Source organism: Diospyros lotus, chromosome 14 (genome assembly GCF_014633365.1).
Source record: "Diospyros lotus cultivar Yz01 chromosome 14, ASM1463336v1, whole genome shotgun sequence".
In the NCBI taxonomy this organism is placed as follows: domain Eukaryota; kingdom Viridiplantae; phylum Streptophyta; class Magnoliopsida; order Ericales; family Ebenaceae; genus Diospyros; species Diospyros lotus.
The window spans coordinates 20,684,470-20,704,943 of NC_068351.1; the positions used below are offsets into that span (position 1 = coordinate 20,684,470).

General features: G+C 36.6%; 2 protein-coding genes across 3 annotated transcripts; both read right to left on the reverse strand.

The window, feature by feature from the left end:
* Positions 1 to 9,195: 9,195 nt before the first annotated feature.
* On the reverse strand, positions 9,196 to 10,604 carry LOC127789736 (uncharacterized). Of its 2 annotated transcripts, none has more exons than XR_008020643.1 (2): positions 10,147 to 10,604; positions 9,196 to 10,058 (listed from the first exon to the last, which is right to left on the reverse strand). XR_008020643.1 is itself a non-coding variant. In XM_052318688.1 (2 exons), the coding sequence occupies exons 1-2, from the start codon at positions 10,369 to 10,371 to the stop codon at positions 9,987 to 9,989; spliced, it is 318 nt and encodes a 105-aa protein (XP_052174648.1). In that variant the 5' UTR covers positions 10,372 to 10,518; the 3' UTR covers positions 9,196 to 9,986. The 2 variants fall into 2 exon arrangements, 1 of the variants encoding a protein (XP_052174648.1); XM_052318688.1 differs by having other exon boundaries at positions 10,126 to 10,518.
* Positions 10,605 to 15,345: 4,741 nt separating this feature from the next.
* On the reverse strand, positions 15,346 to 20,210 carry LOC127789599 (pentatricopeptide repeat-containing protein At4g02750). Its single transcript, XM_052318533.1, has 2 exons — positions 18,504 to 20,210; positions 15,346 to 17,455 (listed from the first exon to the last, which is right to left on the reverse strand). Exons 1-2 carry the CDS (start codon positions 20,037 to 20,039, stop codon positions 16,649 to 16,651), a joined length of 2,343 nt encoding a protein of 780 aa, XP_052174493.1. The 5' UTR covers positions 20,040 to 20,210; the 3' UTR covers positions 15,346 to 16,648.
* Between the last annotated feature and the right edge of the window lie 264 nt (positions 20,211 to 20,474).

A 20,474-nucleotide genomic window follows, 5' to 3' on the forward strand; every position in this document is an offset into this window, starting at 1 on the left:
TAACATTAATAGATACACCCTGCTACCAAACCCTGCTTCTATTAACACTACTTTTACAATGTAGCACAAAGAAACATACAACACCACATCACTCACAACAAAGCACAGCAATGCCAAACAGATTTATAAAAACCTCTTATATACATATATATATATATTATAAAAAAGAAAAATAAACTAGGATAGAAACCTCTTTGAAAGGTACGGACAAGGCTGTGCATCTAAAAAACAGGGTAAATACACTAACCACTCTTGAGGTAAGGATTAATCCAATAGACCACCCCTCTATTTTCAAAAATTAATCTTGGCAATCCTGGGATAGCACCCTTCTGCTATTAAACAATCTTTAAATTTTCAAAAATGGCCTCAATCTTCTCTTTCTTCCGTTTCCGTCTCCCTATGGGCTAACTTCTCACTCCAGTTCTCTTCCCTTCTGCAACAGTGGCAGCGGCAGTATCTCCCCCCCCCCCCCCCCCCCTCTTCTCCCCAACAATGGCTGGGATTGAATCCCAGCATTGCTGGGTATGTTTCCCTAATGATGCTGGGATTCAAAACCCAACAGTGTTGGGATTAAAAAAAACCCAGCAAACCCTAGGTTGCCGTGTTATCAAACCCAACGATGGGCGGGTTGAATCCCAACTATTTCCCTCCCGCTCCTCTCTCTCTCTGGCTATCACCCACAGGTTGAGGTTCAAGGTGACTAGAGCTTTGTGATCTTTGCATCTCGACCAAGAGTTTTGGTTCTTCAATTGGAAAACGCCCTTGGCAATCGCGTTTATTGTTTTTATGAAAAAAAAACACTGCATGCACATCTCTCAAGTTCATTCATTACTTTTACCTTTTTAATACTTGTTCGGTAATTATTTCCAACCCAATAATGTTTCACTTCTGCTAAGAGGGGGGTTAATTCTGACACAGTCGCCTCAGCTAAGAGGGCAAAGACTCTACCGAGTAGAAGCCAGAAGAATCAAAACAACAAAAGATGCAGCAACAAGGATATACATCATCAATCAGAGGCCTATAAAGCAGGCTAATTGGTCTTAGCTTCATGGCATGAACTAGCACTGACATATCTACCTCCCTAATTACAGATCATTGCTTCTGCTCTCTCAATGCAGTTTAACTCCAACAATCTTCAGTTACTAACATGATGTTCCACAAAGAGAGAAAGAGAGAGAGAGAGAGAGAGAGAGTTTATAGCACCCCAAGTCTACCAGTACTTTCCCTTCTAGACAGCCTAAATTGAATATAAGGATCCATATTTAAGAAGAGGAAGATGAGCCTACCATGGTGCTAACCTTCTTCAGCAGGCCTTTTATTTCGCTTTCCAGTTTGGCTCTTGTATCTGGTGAAAGATTATCCCCAGATTTCTCCAGCATTGACGTCATCATCTCCAAATTCTGTCTTATATAGAAAAGGTCCGGCGCCTCCCCTCCTTGAGTTTTCAAACCATGAGGCTCTGCTGGAGCCTTGGATCCATCCTTGCTCTGGACGGGCATTGGCACAAGCAGGTCAACATCTGCTCCAGAAAGCGCCCTTGAAGCAGCCGAATGAGGATGGAGGCGGTAGTTGACTAGGGCTGGCCCAAAAGGGCTGCTCTTTTCTAAGCTACGAAAGGCATCTCTAGCATCAGAACCGCTATTGAAAACAACCTGTGCTGTACCAGAATGATTCAAAGGCTGTGTTGCTGATTCATTCACCGGCCCAAACCCACAAAAAGTTGCAGCCAGAGCCTCTTTTGAAGGCACTGGAAATCCATGAGCAAACCTCAAGAGAAGAGCAATTTCTGAAGCGTCTCCATTAACTTGGAACTGTCCCAAAATCAGGTTTATCTCTTTTTCTCATCTTTCGCCGGGGTTTACCTTCAACAGTAGTGGTGTTCACCCCTGGCAAAGTTTTACCCACCGAGCTAGGTTCAGTAGCATTTCCATTCAAATCCGGGATGGCAGGACTAACTTCAGTCGTCAGATTGTAAGCAGGCGTTTCTCCTTTTTCTTCCTCTTCTTGGGCCCAGGCTTGTTATCAGGAGAAACTAGGCTCATCGGTCCCTGATACTCAACAAATGAGCTATTTTCAGCATTTTTCACAGAAGCATCGGGCTTGCTGTTCAGAATCTTCAGATACAATGAAGCAGCCCCTCCCTTCTCCTCGTTATTTAGGTCATCAGCATTTTGGGATAAAGGACCCGAAAGTGGCACATCTTTAACGAGTGAGCCAAGGTTAGGATTGTTTCCATTCACATCAGTTAAGCCATTATTATTCTTGTTTGCAAAAGGTGAAGTCTCTCACTTTAAGGCCCCACACACTGTTTTGCATATATGAGAAGGGTTAATCATGGTACACAACAGCGTATCAGGTAGGAGGCACAGTGCATAGTACCCACAAGAAATTATCCCACAGAAAGATAAAACTCCACACTACGACTACTATAACTCGAACCTACATTCTTATCTGCAATCTATCTCTTGGGGCTAAGCCATTATTATTCTTAGTTCTAGATTGCACAGAAGCAGCTTTGTCCCTCTTTCTCTTCTTCAACGCAGACTTGTCAGGCGTAATGAGCTCTGTTACATGTGTCTCTTGTACCAATGAGCCCGGTGTAACACAGTTCCCTTTCAAATCGGGCAAGTCCACCGCTCCTTTAGCCTGCAGAAGCTTTGGGGTTTTCCCTGCCTTCTTTCTTTTCTTCTGTACTGACAGAACATCCGGTGCAGGGCAATCTGTCTCCTGGAAATTTATTACCAAAGACCCCCTTTTAAGATTCGAGATTGCATCTGAAAGGCCAGGAATGTTTTCATTATTTGAATTGACAGTAGCTATTTCCTTCTTCTTTCTCCCCTTCCCTTTAGAAGTCACATTGAGCCCTAGGTGACAGTAGCTACTTCCTTCTTCTTTCTCCACTTCCTTCTTCTTTCTCCTCTTCTTTGAATCTTTACCCACTAAACCAGGGTAGTCAGCAGAGTCATTCATATTTGGTGTGCCAGCAAAACTGCGTGTCCCCGGGGATTCTGTAGATCCTCCTACCATTTCATTTATTTAAACATATTTTAAATATAATAATTAAAATTATACATATTTTAAAAAATTATAAAAACCTTACAAATTATAAATAAATGGCCCATGGGCCGGCCCAGACAGCCTAGCCCACGAGCCAACCCTACCTAGTAGGCCCACGACATGGCCTGCTTGGCCCATTTATTAAGGGCTACAGGGCCATGTTGGGCCCCAATATTCATTGTCTCAGCTTGACCCATCTTTTTTGTGGGCTAAATTTGGCTCGATCCACCAAATGGGTGGACTAAGCAGGAGGTAGCCTGGCTCGGCCCGGCCCACCCATTGCCCATCTCTACCTCCAGATAATGTTTGTAGAAAATGCACCTCTGTAGACTCTTCTGCATGTTCATGCCTATAATTATCTATCTCCTGACGAGGGGGCAAGATTGTATGCATGGATTGTCGGGTGCTTGATTCGATTGAAGGAAAGGCAAATTAGTGTGCTTGCTAGATGTGAATGAATGTAAGGCACGTGGAGGTTATTGAAGAAAATAAAAGAAATTTGGGCCATGATATTTGAGTAAGAAATAATTAATTGGGCGCTAAAGATTTAAGTGGATCAATTAATAATTTTAAAGCAAGTTCTCTATGGGCCCATTACTCACTTAGAAAGACCGAGATAGCAGGATTTGTGTCTAACGGATTTGCCATACTTACTGAATTTCGGTCGACCAATGGTATGAGGCGTGTTATAACTTTTAAAAAATTATAAATTAAATATATTACTCTTTGTCAATCAATTAAATTCACATAATCAAAACTTTGCTTTTTTTTTTATTAAAAACATAATGAACTTAGAATATAAATAGATACATATTTTTTAATTCAACAAATATTTGAAAAATATATACTATTACTCCGTATGAACAAGAAGGGAAAATAAAATTATATATTTATTTAAAATTTTAAAAATATAGTATGTATATATTATAATTAAAAATATATATTGAGTGTAGTATATTAATAAGTGCATTACACATATTATGTATAATAATATTTAATATAAAATATTATATTAAAAAGAATTAATTTTATTATTTAATAATTAATTTTTTTAAATAAATTATTATAAAATAACATTTTATAAAATTTTAAAGCAAACACATTTTCTAATTTTTTGTTTTAAAAAATAATTTTTCAGAATGATAAAAAAATATATTTTTAAAAATCTCAAAACACACTCAAAATATAAATTTTAAAATAAATTTAAAATTTAAAATTAAAACACAAACCGAACACCAACTAATGTTACAATGTAAATGTGATGAGCTGCCTACCCACCTTTAAAGGAAATCCCCCGCCAATTTTCACCCCCCACCCACCGCCCTTTGAAATTCTGCAATTTTATATATCTAACAATACTTTTAATATTTATATATTATTCTTTAGTTAAAAGTAGCCATTCCAATTAAAGATCCATAGGTTTTTTTTTTTTTTAAGGGCATGAGGAGAGAGGTCATATATATTTAATAAGTTGTGCCCTTTATATTTTGTAATGTATGGGTGACCAAGCCAGGAGGTTAAAGTTGTATATAGAATGTTGTAATTGATTTTTGTGACTTTGCCAATGAATAATGGGAATGTGAGATGTTTTGATTCAGTTTGTGTCTGTATCATTTCCTTTGGCATCCCACTTCCTTGATTTCTCTTAGTAGTGGGATTTTTGAGAATGGGTGTCATGGTTTCTCCAGAAACACGTTTAACGATATTTATCGAGAAATCTTAATCTCTCGGAGTTTTTTAAGTTAATCCGCTTCTCTAGAGATTCATGCCATAATAGGTTATAATATAGACTAATTGTAATTACCTGTCTTAACTTTACTTTTATTTAGGATGTTATGTTAAAGGCATAAAAAAAATATTGAGAAATATTAGGATTTAAGTGTAATTGAAAAAGATTTTAAATTTCACAAGTTAGTAACAAGTTTGGAGAACGCAGTGTTACAAACAAATCCCTAATTCTTCCCTTGGCTATTATTAATTCCAAACTAGTCTCACACTAAGGCAAGAAAGAAAGCAAAGACTAGTTTAGCGATTACATGGGAAGATTACCATCAACTCATTGCTATACATTCCAACTTCAAACTTGAGGACAAATTATTTTCAAGAGGGAGGGAAATGATAAGAACTTGTTGAGGCCACCATCACCAACTGTAGCCAAAAGAACTGTAGCCAAAAGAAGAAGCAAGAGGCCGAGAAAAGTTCCTACTAAACTAAGAGATTAAGGGACCAAATTTAGAATGTGGGAGAATGTGAATTCTTGTCAAATTATTGCCAATTTATTGGTACAATTATGAGTTAAATGAAATGATAAATGTAATTGAAATGAAATGAAATGAAAATAGAAGATTCATGAAATGCATGTAGGAGAAGAATTTGCGCCAAATGTATAAAGAATAGGATAAAGTGCGAGGATTATATGTATTTAAAGTATCAAGATTCAATAAAAATTTACATTTCTTTTCTCTTTTCTTCATTCTTTCCTATTTCTTTACAAATTCTTAGGGGGTGATCAATGTCTTTTGAGTTAATAATGTAAATCATAATACACGTTGAAGGTACTAACATTAAGCATCATTTAGAACCACTAAACTCAATTTTTTTTAATAATTTTATTTCTATTTATAATATCTTTTAATCTATTATGTTTTTCTAAGTATTTTCTAGTCTTTTAAGAAAATAATCATATATTAAAAATAAATTAAAATACAAAAAAATGAATTAAAAACCCACATTATTTTCTAGTCTTTTTAATTAAATTTTATTCTTTTAAAGAAGATGAAAATACATTGTGGGCAAAATTTTATAATATCAAGATGAATAGATAGATTAAAATAAAACAAATAAATATATTAATTCATAACAAAAATAATAATAATAAAATAATAGATAACAAGTAATAATAAAAAAGAAAAAAAAAGCCCCGGGGGGGGGCGGGGGGGGGGGGGGGTGTTAAATAGAGCCCGCCAGCCTGGGCCTGCTGAAGCTTGGCCCAGGGGCAATGGCGAACCTGATGGGGCGACCCGCGACCCATCTGGGCGGCGTGATCGCGGGGCCCCGGCATGCAGATATGTACACAAAGGAACCTAGGGTTCCCCATTCTCTGTATAGAGAGACGCCGAGAGAGGGAGAGAGAGATCTCCTCTCCTCTCTGCGATTCCGGCCAGCTTCCGGCGAGTCCCCGTCCATGTCATCAATTTTTTCTCTTTTCTTTCTCACGCCCCACCGGCGATATGTCTGTCTCTGTCCTCCCTCATTCCTATCGCGTTTTCCGGCGAGCCCGTGCATCTTCTGCATCGTGCCACAGCGAGCTCCTCCGACTGGAGAGGGTGTTCGATGGCTTCGTCGCTGCCTGGAGGAACCGGCCGCGGTGGTTCGCTTCGCTTGGGGAGGACGGTCTGACGCTGTTGAAAGTAAAAAATTTGATTCAGTTGATAGATTTTTTTTCTGAATTTAGAAGATTTGTGTTTCATTTTATTAATGCAAATACAATTAGGAACAACAAAGCACATGAATTTTCCCTGTATTGCAATAATAGGAATGTAGGACCACTTCTTAGAGATAATTAACTCTAATTATCGTTGTAAAACAAACTAAGTAAGCCGTATTAGAGAAAAAAATTGAATTTATAACATTTAATAATTTGTAAATAATATTTTGAAATTCTTCTACTACTACTAAAATGTCATAGGCAACAATATTCTTTTTATTATAAAACTTAATTTTATATATATTTTTATCTAATTTTTATATTAAATTTATGTTATTTTTCTTGTTAAAAATGTGTGTTTACATAGATTTTACATAATTTGAATTATTATTTTTTTTTTTTGTAGAAATCAAGCAAAGCAAAAGAGATAAATTTAAAAAATTGACCTTTTAAGAATATATTTTTGATTAATTTATAATATTAATTTTGATATTATAAATTAATATTAAAAAATTAAAAAAAAGGAGGGAGCGGCAATTGAAGGCATTGATTACTTAGTAATATTTTTAATTTAAATATCATAGATAATAGTCAAGAAAAATACTCAAAAATTGAAAAAAAAAATTATATAAATTTGAGAAGAAAAGACTGATATTGCAATGTGAATGTGATAAACTATCTACCTATCTTAGAAAGGGATAAAATTATTGCATTACAACTGGAAGCCACGAACTTTAACTAAGACACATGAAGACGCGTACGTACGTGTCTTTAGAAATCCCCTCACCAATTTCGACCCCTTTCAAATTCTGCAAGTAATAGTACGCTGCTGATGTGATGTTGCGATGAAATATTTATTTTTAAACAAATTATTTTAAATATAATTTTGCATTTGGCTAAATTATCTAACAATACTTTTAATATTTATATATTTCTTTAGTCAAAAGTAAAAATGCCATTTTATTAAGAAAAATAATTTTCAAAATTTTGCAATGTTATTGACTTAAAGCAATTGTAATAAATTTTGATAAAATAAAAGATGACTGTAAAATTAAAATTAAAAAAACTAATCAAAATAATTATTTATTTAATAATTAACCTAAAATCACATAACTGTTAGGAGGACCTGACATTAAGATTTAGGTATCTTTCCACCGACAAGAAATCTATTTGAGAGTGATTGGATTGAGTGAGATTGGATGGATTAAATTAAGAATCCCTTAATAATTGAAATGAAATAGAAAAAGAGTTATAAATTAATTATATTTATTATTAATTTTAAATAAAATTATTATAATTATATTTTATATATGAGCAAATAGATTTTATTTTTTTGGATAAAATTATTTTAAATTATTAAATTTTATGAAAATATTATAATTTTTTAATATAAATAAATCTATTATTAATTGTATGTATATCTTTGAGAGATGTTTTTTGTGGACATAACATTACTCATGAAAGTTTATGTTTATTATTATAAAGTATTAATCATTAATTGCAGCAGGCAATGCTTTGCGAGCTGCCCTCCCTCAGATACCTAAATCTTAATGTCAGGTCTTCCTAATAGTTATGTGATTTTAGGTTAATTATTAAATAAATAATTATTTTGATTAGTTTTTTTAATTTTAATTTTACAGTCATCTTTTATTTTTATCAAAATTTATTACTACAATTGCTTTAAGTCAATAACATTGCAAAATTTAGAAAATTATTTTTCTTAATAAAATGGCATTTTTACTTTTGACTAAAGAAATATATAAATAATAAAAATATTGTTATATAATTTAGTCAAACGCAAAATTATATTTAAAATAATTTGTTTAAAAACAAATATTTCATCGCAACATCACATCAATAACGTACTATTACTTGCAGAATTTGAAAGGGGTAGAAATTGGTGAGGGGATTCCTAAAGACACGTACATATGCGTCTTCATGTGTCTTGGCTAAAGTTCGTGACTTCCAGTTGTAATGCAATAATTTTATCTCTTTCTAAGTTAGGCAGATAGTGCAATAATTTTATCCCTTAGACTAAGGTAGGTAGATAGTTTACCACATTCACATTGCAATATCAATCTTTTCTTCTCAAATTTATACATTTTTTTTTTCAATTTTTGAGTATTTTTCTTGACTATTATCTATGATATTTAAATTAAAAATATTACTAGTTTCTGCTCCGAATCAATGCCTTCAATTGCCGCTCCCTCCTTTTTTTAATTTTTTAATATTAATTTATAATATCAAAATTAATATTATAAATTAATCAAAAATATATTATAAAAAGGCCAATTTTTTAAATTTATCTCTTTTGCTTTGCTTGATTTCTACAAAAAGATAATTTAAATTATGTAAAATCTATATAAACACACATTTTTAGTGAGAAAAATAACACAAACTTAATATAAAAATTAGATAAAAATATATATAAAATTAAGCTTTATAATAAAAAGAATATTGTTGCTATGACATTTTAGTAGTAGAAGAATTTCAAAATATTATTTATAAATTTTTAAATGTTATAAATTCAATTTTTATCTCTAATGCGGCTCACTTAGTTTGTTTTACAACGATGATTGGAGTTAATTATCTCTAAGAAGTGGTCCTACATTCCTATTATTGCAATACAGGGAAAATTCATGTGCTTTGTTGTTCCTAATTTTATTTGCATTAATAAAATGAAACACAAATCTTCTAAATTCAGAAAAAAATCTATCAACTGAATCAAAATTTTTACTTTCAGTAGGATAATAACAATCTAGAGCAGCAAAACGAAGTTCATAGAGCATATCCAGCGAGCATGCCTTTGTTGCTTCTAGTATTCCTGAAGTGAAGCATTAGGCCCTTGAATTGCTTTTTTTGAGGACCTTGTTCTTTAACTTCTTCCCAGTATGCTTTCCAATTGGAAGGGATCCTACGGCTGGACAGAGATCCTGTTAGTGCCTTGCCCTCCTTGAGGAACTCCCTTACCGTTTTCCGTTTGATTTTCTTCTGAATCGGGCAAGTTTTTGCATGCCCAGTTAGTATTTACGTATGGAGGTGACAAATACTTGCTTCTTCTTCGTTCCCTTGATTCATGTCCTTTTTTGAATTTTCCTCCACTTCCTCCATCATCAGCAACTTCAACATTTCCATTTCTAGCTTCAGAGTCCACGTTTTCCTCTTTGTTCCGGGAGCTCAGTGCTATTCCTTCTTCGGAGAGCCCACTTGCATTTCTTAAGCACGATATCCTTCCCTTCTTCACAAAGCTCAGCTAAATCTTCAACCTTATTTTTTGATACTGTACCCACTGTAACCCCCGGCCGACTGTTTCAGTCCATTTTCAGTACTATGTTTAAGATCACTTGTTCCCCCTAATTGATGTATTGGCAATTGGCGGTGCCCAATGAAACGATATAAGGATGACAACCAATTTTGCGTAGAAGCAATTTTAAGCTTCCCAGGTGTAGAACCATCATATGCAAGGCATTTGATTAATACAAGAAAATTTCTAGGTTCAAACTCAGTAATATTTTGACCAATTTCGAACATTTTGTCTTTTGGCATCAAATTCCGTTCCATCCTTCCGCATGACCTGCCAATGAAGCTGTCACGACCCGAAAATAGCAGAATTGGTGGGGTGTGTATGAAAGAAGAAATACCAGAACTGGTGGAGGAAATACCAACAGCGTCGGACCGTCCTCCCCAAGCGAAGCGACCCACCGCGGCCGGTTCCTCCAGGCAGCGACGAAGCCACCGAGCACCCTCTCCAGTCGGAGGAGCTCGCTGTGGCACGATGCAGAAGATGCACGGGCTCGCCGGAAATCAGAGAAAAGGACAGAATCGCAGAGACCCTTCAGTAGATTGCAGAAAACGGGATAGGAATGAGGGAGGACAGAGACAGACATATCGCCGGTGGGGCGTGAGAAAGAAAAGAGAAAAACTTGATGACATGGACGGGGACTTGCCGGAAGCTGGCCGGAATCGCAGAGAGGAGAGGAGAGGAGATCTCTCTCTCTCTCTCTCTCTCGGCGTCTCTCTATACAGAGAATGGGGAACCCTAGGTTCCTTTGTGTACATATCTACATGCCGGGGCCCCGCGATCACGCCGCCCAGATGGGTCGCGGGTCGCCCCATCAGGTTCGCCATTGCCCCTGGGCCAAGCTTCAGCAGGCCCAGGTTGGCGGGCTCTATTTAAACCCCCCCCCGCTTTTTTTTTCTTTTTTATTATTACTTGTTATCTATTATTTTATTATTATTATTTTTGTTATGAATTAATATTTTTATTTGTTTTATTTTAATCTATCTATTCATCTTGATATTATAAAATTTTGCCCACAATGTATTTTCATCTTCTTTAAAAAAATAAAATTTAATTAAAAAGACTAGAAAATAATGTGGGTTTTTAATTCGTTTCTTTGTATTTTAATTTATTTTTAATATATGATTATTTTCTTAAGAGACTAGAAAATACTTAGAAAAACATAATAGATTAAAAGATATTATAAATAGAAATAAAATTATTAAAAAAATTTGAGTTTAGTGGTTCTAAATTATGCTTAATGTTAATACCTTCAACGTGTATTATGATTTACGTTAACTTAGAAAACATTGATCACCCTCTAAGAATTTACAAAGAAATATGAAAGAATAGAGAAAAAAAAAAAAAGAAATGTAAGTTTTTATTGAATCTTGATACTTTAAATACATATAATATTTGCTCTTTATCCTATTCTCTATACAATTGGCGAAATTCTCCTCCTACATGTATTTCATGAATCTTCTATTTTCATTTCATTTCAATTACATTTATCAATTCATTTAACTCATAATTGTAGCAATAAATTGACAAGAATTCACACTCTCCCACGTTCTAGACTTGGTCCCTTAATCTCTTAGTTTAGTAGGAACTTTTCTCGGCCTCTTGCTTCTTCTTTTGGCTACAGTTGGTGATGGTGCTCTCAACGAGTTCTTATCATTTCCCTCCCTCTTGAAAATGAATTTGTCCTCAAATTTGAAGTTGGAATGTATAGCAATGAGTTGATGGTAATCTTCCCATGTAATCGCTAAACTAGACTTTGCTTTCTCTCTTGCCTTTGGTGTGAGACTAGTTTGGAATTAATAATAGCTAAGGAAAGAATTAGGGGTTTGTTTGTAACACTATGTTCTCCAAGCGTGTTACTAACTTATAAAATTTAGAATCTGGTACAAGTATTTCTCGCTCCACTCTCTGTAGGCTGGACTTAACGTGGTGATTCGGCCTAAATGACGAAGGCCCAATAAATCGAACTGAGCTCATTAAAGCAAGCTCAGATAATGCTGAAGCTCAGGGTCAAACGTCGGGACCAAGCGAGCTCCTTGTAGCACCTCTAACTTGTTGGTATATTCGAACAAGCCCTCAGCTATACTCTGGGCAAGTTCCCAGCGACCTTCATAGCTCGTCGGTTTAGCCCGTCAGCTCGCATCATAGAAGGGGTGCATGTTACAGCATACCGGCAAGCCAAGGGCCGCCCTGACTAGACCCCTTGGGCCCATTCTCTCGGCCCATTTTGCCGACCCATGCCAGTCCCATCCTGGCCTTCTGGCAACAACATCATTACAGCCACACTTGAATTTTCGGACATTCACATTAATAGCAGATCCCATCCTCATTAATGGAAGATCCCATCCACATTAATGGCAAATCCCGTCCTCATTAATGAGGGTCTCATCGACACCTCGTCGCGGCAGGGATGCCCCCGTCGGCTACTCCATCCCATCGCCTGTACACATACGGAGCAAGAAAAGAAGCTTCTGCTTATATATATATATCAACCAGCCCTCTTGAGGGCCAGGGTATGTACTCTTTACCACCAACTCACGAACACCCGATATACTTGCTTACTCGCTCGCTAACTTGAGCTTCGGAGTACCTTGCAGGGACGGACCGTCTGCTCAGCAAATCGGATTAGATACCTCACTATTTCTCTCTTGGATCTACCATACAGGTGCGAGTTAACAAATCTCCGTCTACCAATTCCGAACGTCGACAGAATCTTTTTCAATTACACTTAGATCCTAATATTTCTCAATATTTTTTTTATGCCTTTAACATAACATCCTAAATAAAAGCAAAGTTAAAACAGGTAATCAGAATTAGTCTATATTATAACTTATTATGGCATGAACCTCTGGAGAAGTGGATTGACCTAGAGAACTCTGAGAGATGAAGATCTCTCAATAAACATGGTTAAGCGTGTTCTTGGAGAAATTGTGATGCCCATTCTCAAAAATCTCACTACTAAGAGAAATTAGGGAAGTGGGATGCCAAATGAAATGATACAGACACAAACTGAATCAAAACATCTCACATTCCCATTACTCATTAGCAAAGTCACAAAAATTGATTACAACATTCTATATATAACATGAACCTCCTGGCTTGGTCACCTATACATTACAAAATATAAAGGGCACAACATATTAAATATATATAACCTCTCTCCTCATGTCCTTAAAAAAAAAAAAAAAACCCATGAATCTTTAATTGGAATGTCACTGTACATATGCTAACCAAGACTCAAGTTTCACCACACTCGGCCCTTCCCTTAACCGTTATCCTCACCTAGAATGATGCAAAGTAAGGGTGAGTCACAAGACTCAGTAAGTATAATCGAGCATATTAGAAGCAATAGGAATTACTAACATGAATAGAGCAATGGAAACACAATAAGTACAAATTACTCATAACATTCACATAACCCATTTCCATACCTTACCGTATCACATATCAACAATATTATCACATAATCATCATGAGGACCAACGTTTTCCCATGCACTAGATTTACACTAGGTGAGCATTAACAATATCATCATATCATCATATGGATCAATGTCCTCCCACGTATTGGATTCACACCAGGCGAGCATCTAGAGCTGAAGCTCCCCATGCACTAGCCCATGCTAGGCAAGCATGATGGGCCAACGCTCCCCATGCACCAAACTACACTAGGTAAGCATCATAAGCAAATGCTCCTTATGCACTAAATCACACTGGACAAGCATCTTGAGTATACTCCACATATCTTCCCAAACATTATTCAACACAATTACATACTAGCTCTTCATCATACACATATGCATGCCATTTCTAACACATTTAATACAATCAAGTCATACACAATTTATAAGCATGACCACATATCAATCACTTATTAACATATTTGTGGCTACTCACCTCATCATACACATCATAGCCTTCTATATTCATGAAAATCAACCATAATATAGAAACCAATAATTGCACACATGAATACATTATAGATTCCCCACCCTCTAGGAACAACAATCAAGATTATGATTTGTGGAGGAACGTTTTAGAAGCTAACACGACGATTAGATGGTGAATTACAACCACATGGGAAAATTGGTTGACAGACAATAAGCATCTGTCGACCACCAGAAGAATTTCTTCCTGATCGGTAGATAGATGAGAGGCAACAGTTGATAGCTAAGGTTAAAAAGCTAAAACGGTTGACATATTTGAGCCAGTCGACTGGCAAAATACAAGAAGCTCACAAATAGCACAAAATCATCAAACGATCGACAAACCAGGCAAGGTGGTCGACAAACAACAACAAAAATGACACACACCAAGCCTGAATACATGCAAAATACATCAAACCCTTGCATGTTCTCAACCCTAGCCAATAAAAGCATCATTTTCAAGAAATATAGGGTGACACAAGACCTTATTTGAGGCCTAAAATGAGTTCGACTCGAATCAACGAGAAACAAGAGAGATTTACAAATTTTCTGCATAAACACAAATACATATCCCTTACACCAAAAAAGGGGATTTTCTTACACCAAATGTCACAAATAGAGATATCATAAGATTATGGGAAGACGGATGTAACACCCCGCCTCGCACGAGCGCGCCACTGTAAGGAAGTCCCCAAGAATCTTTTTTGTTTATTTAAAGTTCATCACGCGCAGTGTTTTAAGAACAATCGTCACATGCAGATAAAATTTCGAAAACCCCAATCTTGCCTATTTAACTAACAAGATTAATAAACTTTAAACTAAACGAGTCATAGCATAACATAACGAATATAATAACATCAAAATGTCGTGGCCTTCCACGAAGTTCTTACATGGGATTTCCCTAACAAATTACGTAGTACAAATCTACCAAATGATAACAACATTATCATATAACTGTTCATACATATATCAAAATAAGTGCTAATGTCTCAAAATGATACAATCGCTAACATACTAAACACCGTTGGCCCTCAACTGGCCACGTCTTCGTCTTTGCAACAGTCCCTGGCTAAAACATTGAATATTCTAGGGGCATAACCCAGATTAGATGCTAAAACATCTAAGGATGGCATGATACAGTTTACTAAATGCATAAAACACACACGAGCATGGCATTTACAGACAACGACAACATGCAACACGTCTAACTTGAGAAATCTCCCTGACATACTCAACCTCCCGTAGAAAATCCATTTCACACACCTTTGGAGTTGACCTTACCACAACATACTTAATCCCCGAGTGCTCTACCGTGTCACCCGATCATTGGGATTAATCTTGTACCATTCTCAAGAAAATCCCATCCCGTCCCCCAGGGACATAAACAACGACATGAAAGTCAATATATCGATGATATGAAAAATCACACGTCATACACCGACTCTTTTACAAATAAAAAAATAGTTGATGCAGAACAGGAAGTGCAATTTGGAAATATTATAGAAAGGAAACAGCTAGATATTTTATTCTTAACAATGTTTTCATCAAAAACATAATTGTTCTTTATTTTTTTCTAAGTATAATAGAGGAAGATAAAAGGAAAAAAACATCTCTGAGCAACTCTTACACATAACATGAGAAATAATGAATGTGCATCAATATATAGATTCGACATTATCAGCATTAATTCTTGCTCTGTTCGGATACAGTCCAGCACTAGGAATAGGATTTTTATTCCTGCAATCTATTGCTAAATAGGCGGGTGGGCATCTATGAAAATGCCACTGTAAAATTTATCAGTCCTCCACAGAACAACCTGAGAACATAAGTTTAAATCTCATTGAACTAACTTACAGACTCGCAGAGGGCCCATGATGTTGATCTTCCAAGTAGCCATAAGCACCTCACACCATTCCGTCGGGAATTCGATTGGAAGCTGGAAGTTGAGGCGGCATGTAGTAGTCAAATCATTAACACAGCATCAACAAGTAATATGATCCCTAAATTGGCCATCTTGAAATTAATTTACAGTTAACAATACTTTGTATATTGTTTTTGGTACAAAAATGTATCTTCCAGGTACAGCTCAAAGCTGTACGGAATGCTGCAAAGATAACCAAGAGCACTAATAGAATGACAGGCATAAGAAATTAATCCAACCATGTTAAATGAGTGGTTGTCTTGAGCCTGTAATTGACATTAGCCTCAAGCTTCGAATCCTTCTTCCTAATTCAGAACATAAAATCAGATTGCACACCTCAAATTCTTCATGAGCTCGGTCATAGTTGGATGAGATGAGACTTTCTTTTGCACTTGAATCTATATTGAACAGCAGCTCTCCGTAGATGCCAATGAGGTAGGAAATGCTAAATGTGTAAGAAAAGTTCGGCAAAGAATATCTGAAAAGAACCAAATTTCCAAAGGGTTCCCAGCCCATCTTGTACTCATTAATGCCGCTTCCATTTATTAGTTCAAAAAAGCCATGTAGATAACAGAATAATGACAGTGAACTCTGGAATCGAGATGGAAGGCAAAGTTGATAAGAAGCTTGCCTTTTCATACAAGGTGCTGATACGGCAAGCAGACCAAACCCAGACCTCTACTCTTTCTGATCAACTGAATTTTTTTCTACATTTCACATTTTGATGATATTTGTGGTTGATGCCTGGTCTCTCTCTCAGACCGTAGTTTCAACAAGAAGTCAGCAACATGACTAGGAAGCATTTCAATTTCACTAGGGTGGTCTCAAGAATTGAAGGCTAGTATACTGTACTTTTCCCCATGAATCCTTGTGGAAATGGATAATTTTGATGCCGTCATAAGTTGACCAAATCACAAGTTGTAAACTGAACATCAGAATAATCAACCCAAAGAGACCGAATTTTTTTTTAAGTGAACTCTGAAGTGTCCTGTTCTTTCTCATAACATCCATTTTCTCTTACCAGTAATCTCCACAAGAACATGTTCCACCATTGAAGTGGTGAAATCGATTCGAATCTCTTAGGATTATCAGCCTTCCTACAATCTTAGATATGTGTTTAATTGCGGTGTGGCAATCGTCACACACCCGCAAGTTCTTTATCACACGGATTGGTCGTCCAGTGGGTATATTCAAGATACCGAAAGCAACTGCTAACTTTTCACTATGATACTTGAGCATGTGCTCCTTTTCCTCCTCATCCACATCATGTAACACGAATTTTGTAGAACAAACATAGCCATCCTGCTTCATCCGAAAATCTAACTCTTCTAGAAAAGCATATATCCTACCTGTATCCGGGTGTGTTGAATCCCCAACAGAAAATGTATGAATCTTGTTTTGAGCTTCAACCCAACTATATCCAGGAACTTTTCTTATTCCTGTATCCCTCATTTTCAGCCTCATTTTACGAACATCACCCCACCTACCTGAAGCTGCATATAAATTTGAGAGAAGAACATACATTCCGGCATTATCAGGCTCCATCTTGAAAATCATTTGAGCAGCCTCCTCTCCCAATTGAGTGTTACCATGAATCCTGCTTGCACCAAGGAGAGCACCCCATGTTGCAGCATCAGGTTCAAATGGCATGTTATTCATTAGATTTTGGGCATCATCTAGGCGTCCTGCTCGACCAAGTAGATCTATCATGCAGGTATAGTGCTTTGAATTTGCAGTTAGGCCATAATCCTGATACATAGAGTAAAAATATTTTGTGCCTGTGTCCACTAAGCCGGTATGGCTACACGCAGACAATACACCAACCTAAACCAAAGGCAGACATAGTTGAGAGTGAATAAAAAACTGTCAAATAGTTAGAACTGAGAAGATATGCATATATAAAATAAAGAGAAATTGATAAAATAATATATCAACCCCTGAGAGAATTTACGTGGATGCATCAGAGTGATTACACTATATTAAGTAATCTTATACTATCAAACTCTACGCAACAAACTCAAGAATCATTTGACAAAATTTCCTGGAGTGCAGATGAGAAGCAAGGCTGCTGATAAAACTGAACTGGCATACAGTTCGTAATAGTCACAGCATTATTGACATTATGACATAAAGGAAACCAATTTGTTTTTCTCTTTTCTTTTCCTTGTCAAAAAATGATTTTGCTAAAGAATTAGGAGGTTTTTCTATCATTACTTCCAACATGTATGAGTATGTATGTGTGTGCACACTTGTGTATATTTAGCATAATCTTATTTCAAATATTTTTTTTTTTTTTTGCTATATCGTAGTATTCTATGCCAGGTGCAATAAATGTGAATAAATATATACATTATTATAAAATGCTTAAAAGTCATATTATTATTATTACCATACTTGCCTATATGATGTGGAGGTGATTGAACATGCTACCTAAGCAGACATACTGCAGCACCAAAAACTTTCTATTTTTAGCAAGCCATAAAGAAACCTTTGGAGGGTGACTTAAGGCAAGGTACCACCATGGAATTGCCTATGATGCTTAAGAAAGTTGTCTAAAAATACTCATTTGTAACATCTAAAACAAGAGGTTTATCACCAAGAACCAAATAAAAAACAGACTGACTGTACATTAAAGGCATTCTCTATGGCTACTCAAGGATTTCAAACTGCTTGAGATGCGACTGTCTCAATACTCTTGTTGTGTATAACAGTGCTTATGCAATCCAACAATTTTCAGCAAGTGAAAGGTGCAGAAGTGCAAACTGTAATCAAAATAACTAATAAGCGAAGACTTCTTTCCTGTATAATTTACCTGCAGTATATAAAGTTGCAATCCAAGGAAAAAAAAAAAAAAAAAGACAAGTAAATTTACCATTGTGACATCATCAGGTTTGCAACCCACAGCCTTCATTGATTCAAAAACCTCAAGAGCTTCTTTGCCAAATCCATGCCTTGCATAACCAGCAATTATTGTGTTCCATGAGACAACATCCTTCTCTGAAATACCCTTAAAAACGTCGTATGCTTCATCTATGCTTCCACATTTGCAATACATTGCAAGAAGTGCATTCCCCACGTAGCACCCATTCTCAAAACCTGCCTTAACAAGCCGACCGTGCAACTGCATCCCCAACTCCAAAGCAGCAATGTCAGCACATGTGCTTAACACACAAGTAAAGGATGACCTATTCAACTTTTCCCCATCTCTCATCATCTCTACAAAGAGGTGCAAAGCCTCCTCGCTGTAACCGCTATGAGCAAATCCTGCAATTATTGCTGCCCAAGAAATGCTATCACGTGACGGCATTCTATCAAATAAATTCCTAGCTTGATCAATCTCACCATTTTGAGCATAGCCAGTAATCATCGTATTCCAAGAACTTACACTCCGACAAGGCATTGCGTCAAAAAGTTCACTAGCCATGTCCATTCTACTGCATTGTGAATATCCTGCAATCATTGAATTCCATGAAACAGAATTCTTTTCTGGCATTTCATCAAAAATTTTGCTAGCTTCGTCTATCATACCATTTTGCACATACCCAGAGACCATTGCAGTCCATGTAAATACATCACGAATAGGAGATTCATCAAACAATCTCTGTGCCTCTAACAGTTGTCCATCTTGGGCATAACCAGAAATCATAGTATTCCACGAGACTTTATCTCTAAGGGGCATCCTGTCAAAAAGCTGTCTGGCATCACCTAACCTCTTCTTCCTTACATATCCACCCATCAAACAATTCCAAGAAACCACCTCCCAGTATGACTTTGATTCAAACAAGTGATGGGCCTCTTCCATTCGCCCATTCTGCACATACGCAGCTAATAGCCCATTCCACGAGATAGAGTTTTTGTTAGGCATTTTCTCAAAAGTCATCCTTGCCTCCTCAACATACCCACTCTGTGCATAACCCGATAAGATAGCATTCCAAGAAACAATATCCTTCTCAGGCATTTGATTAAACAACAACAGGGCATCCCCAAGATTTCTATTCCTAACGCAACCACTAATCATCACATTCCACGAGACCAAGTCTCTTTCGGGCATTTTCTCGAACATCTTTCGTGCAAGGTCGAACCTTCCGTTCGACAAATACCCAGATATCATGGAGTTCCAAGAAACCGAACTCCGACGAGGCATGGAGTTGAAGAGGCGGAGAGCGGATTCGCATCGGCCATTGCGCATGTGGCTGCAGATGGCTATGTTCCACCTCACTATCTCGGAGTCTGAAATGGAAGATGAAGATGATGAATGCTTAGTTGGTCGTACCGAGGCTGCTTTTCCCGATCGAGGTGACTTGGGCTTTCTGGTTTGTGGTTCGAGAGCGTTGCTAAAGAGTTCAGTCGTTCGCCGGGATCGGAAGCAGCTATCGTGGAGCAGCCTCACACGATGTGCAAAGCGCATGGCACCGGAACCTCGTCACCGGTTCATTACCTCTTTCAACTTCGATTTAAACCAACTGTTCCAGTTTTGGCGGTTGGGTAGATATATTGCGGACAATTAGACCTTTGCCCCATGTACTGTTTTGAAAGGGGAAAATCATAGGTATCTAAAAATATTAACAATATATGGGCATAGATGTTAAAACAAAACTCATTAATCATCCTTAATTAAAAACCGTTTGATGCTGATGTGATCTGATGAGGTGATTGATGTGGCTGACATGTCAGTAGCTTCAAGGGATAGATCTATCAAACGACATGCTCTTTAGAAAAATTCCTGACAAGGTTGAAGGGTTTTTATTTACAGAAAAAAAAAAATTTGAAGGGTTTTTGGCCTTAAATTTCTTTCTTTGGATGGGAAGAATGACTGAACTCATAATCCAAGTGTGGCTTAAGT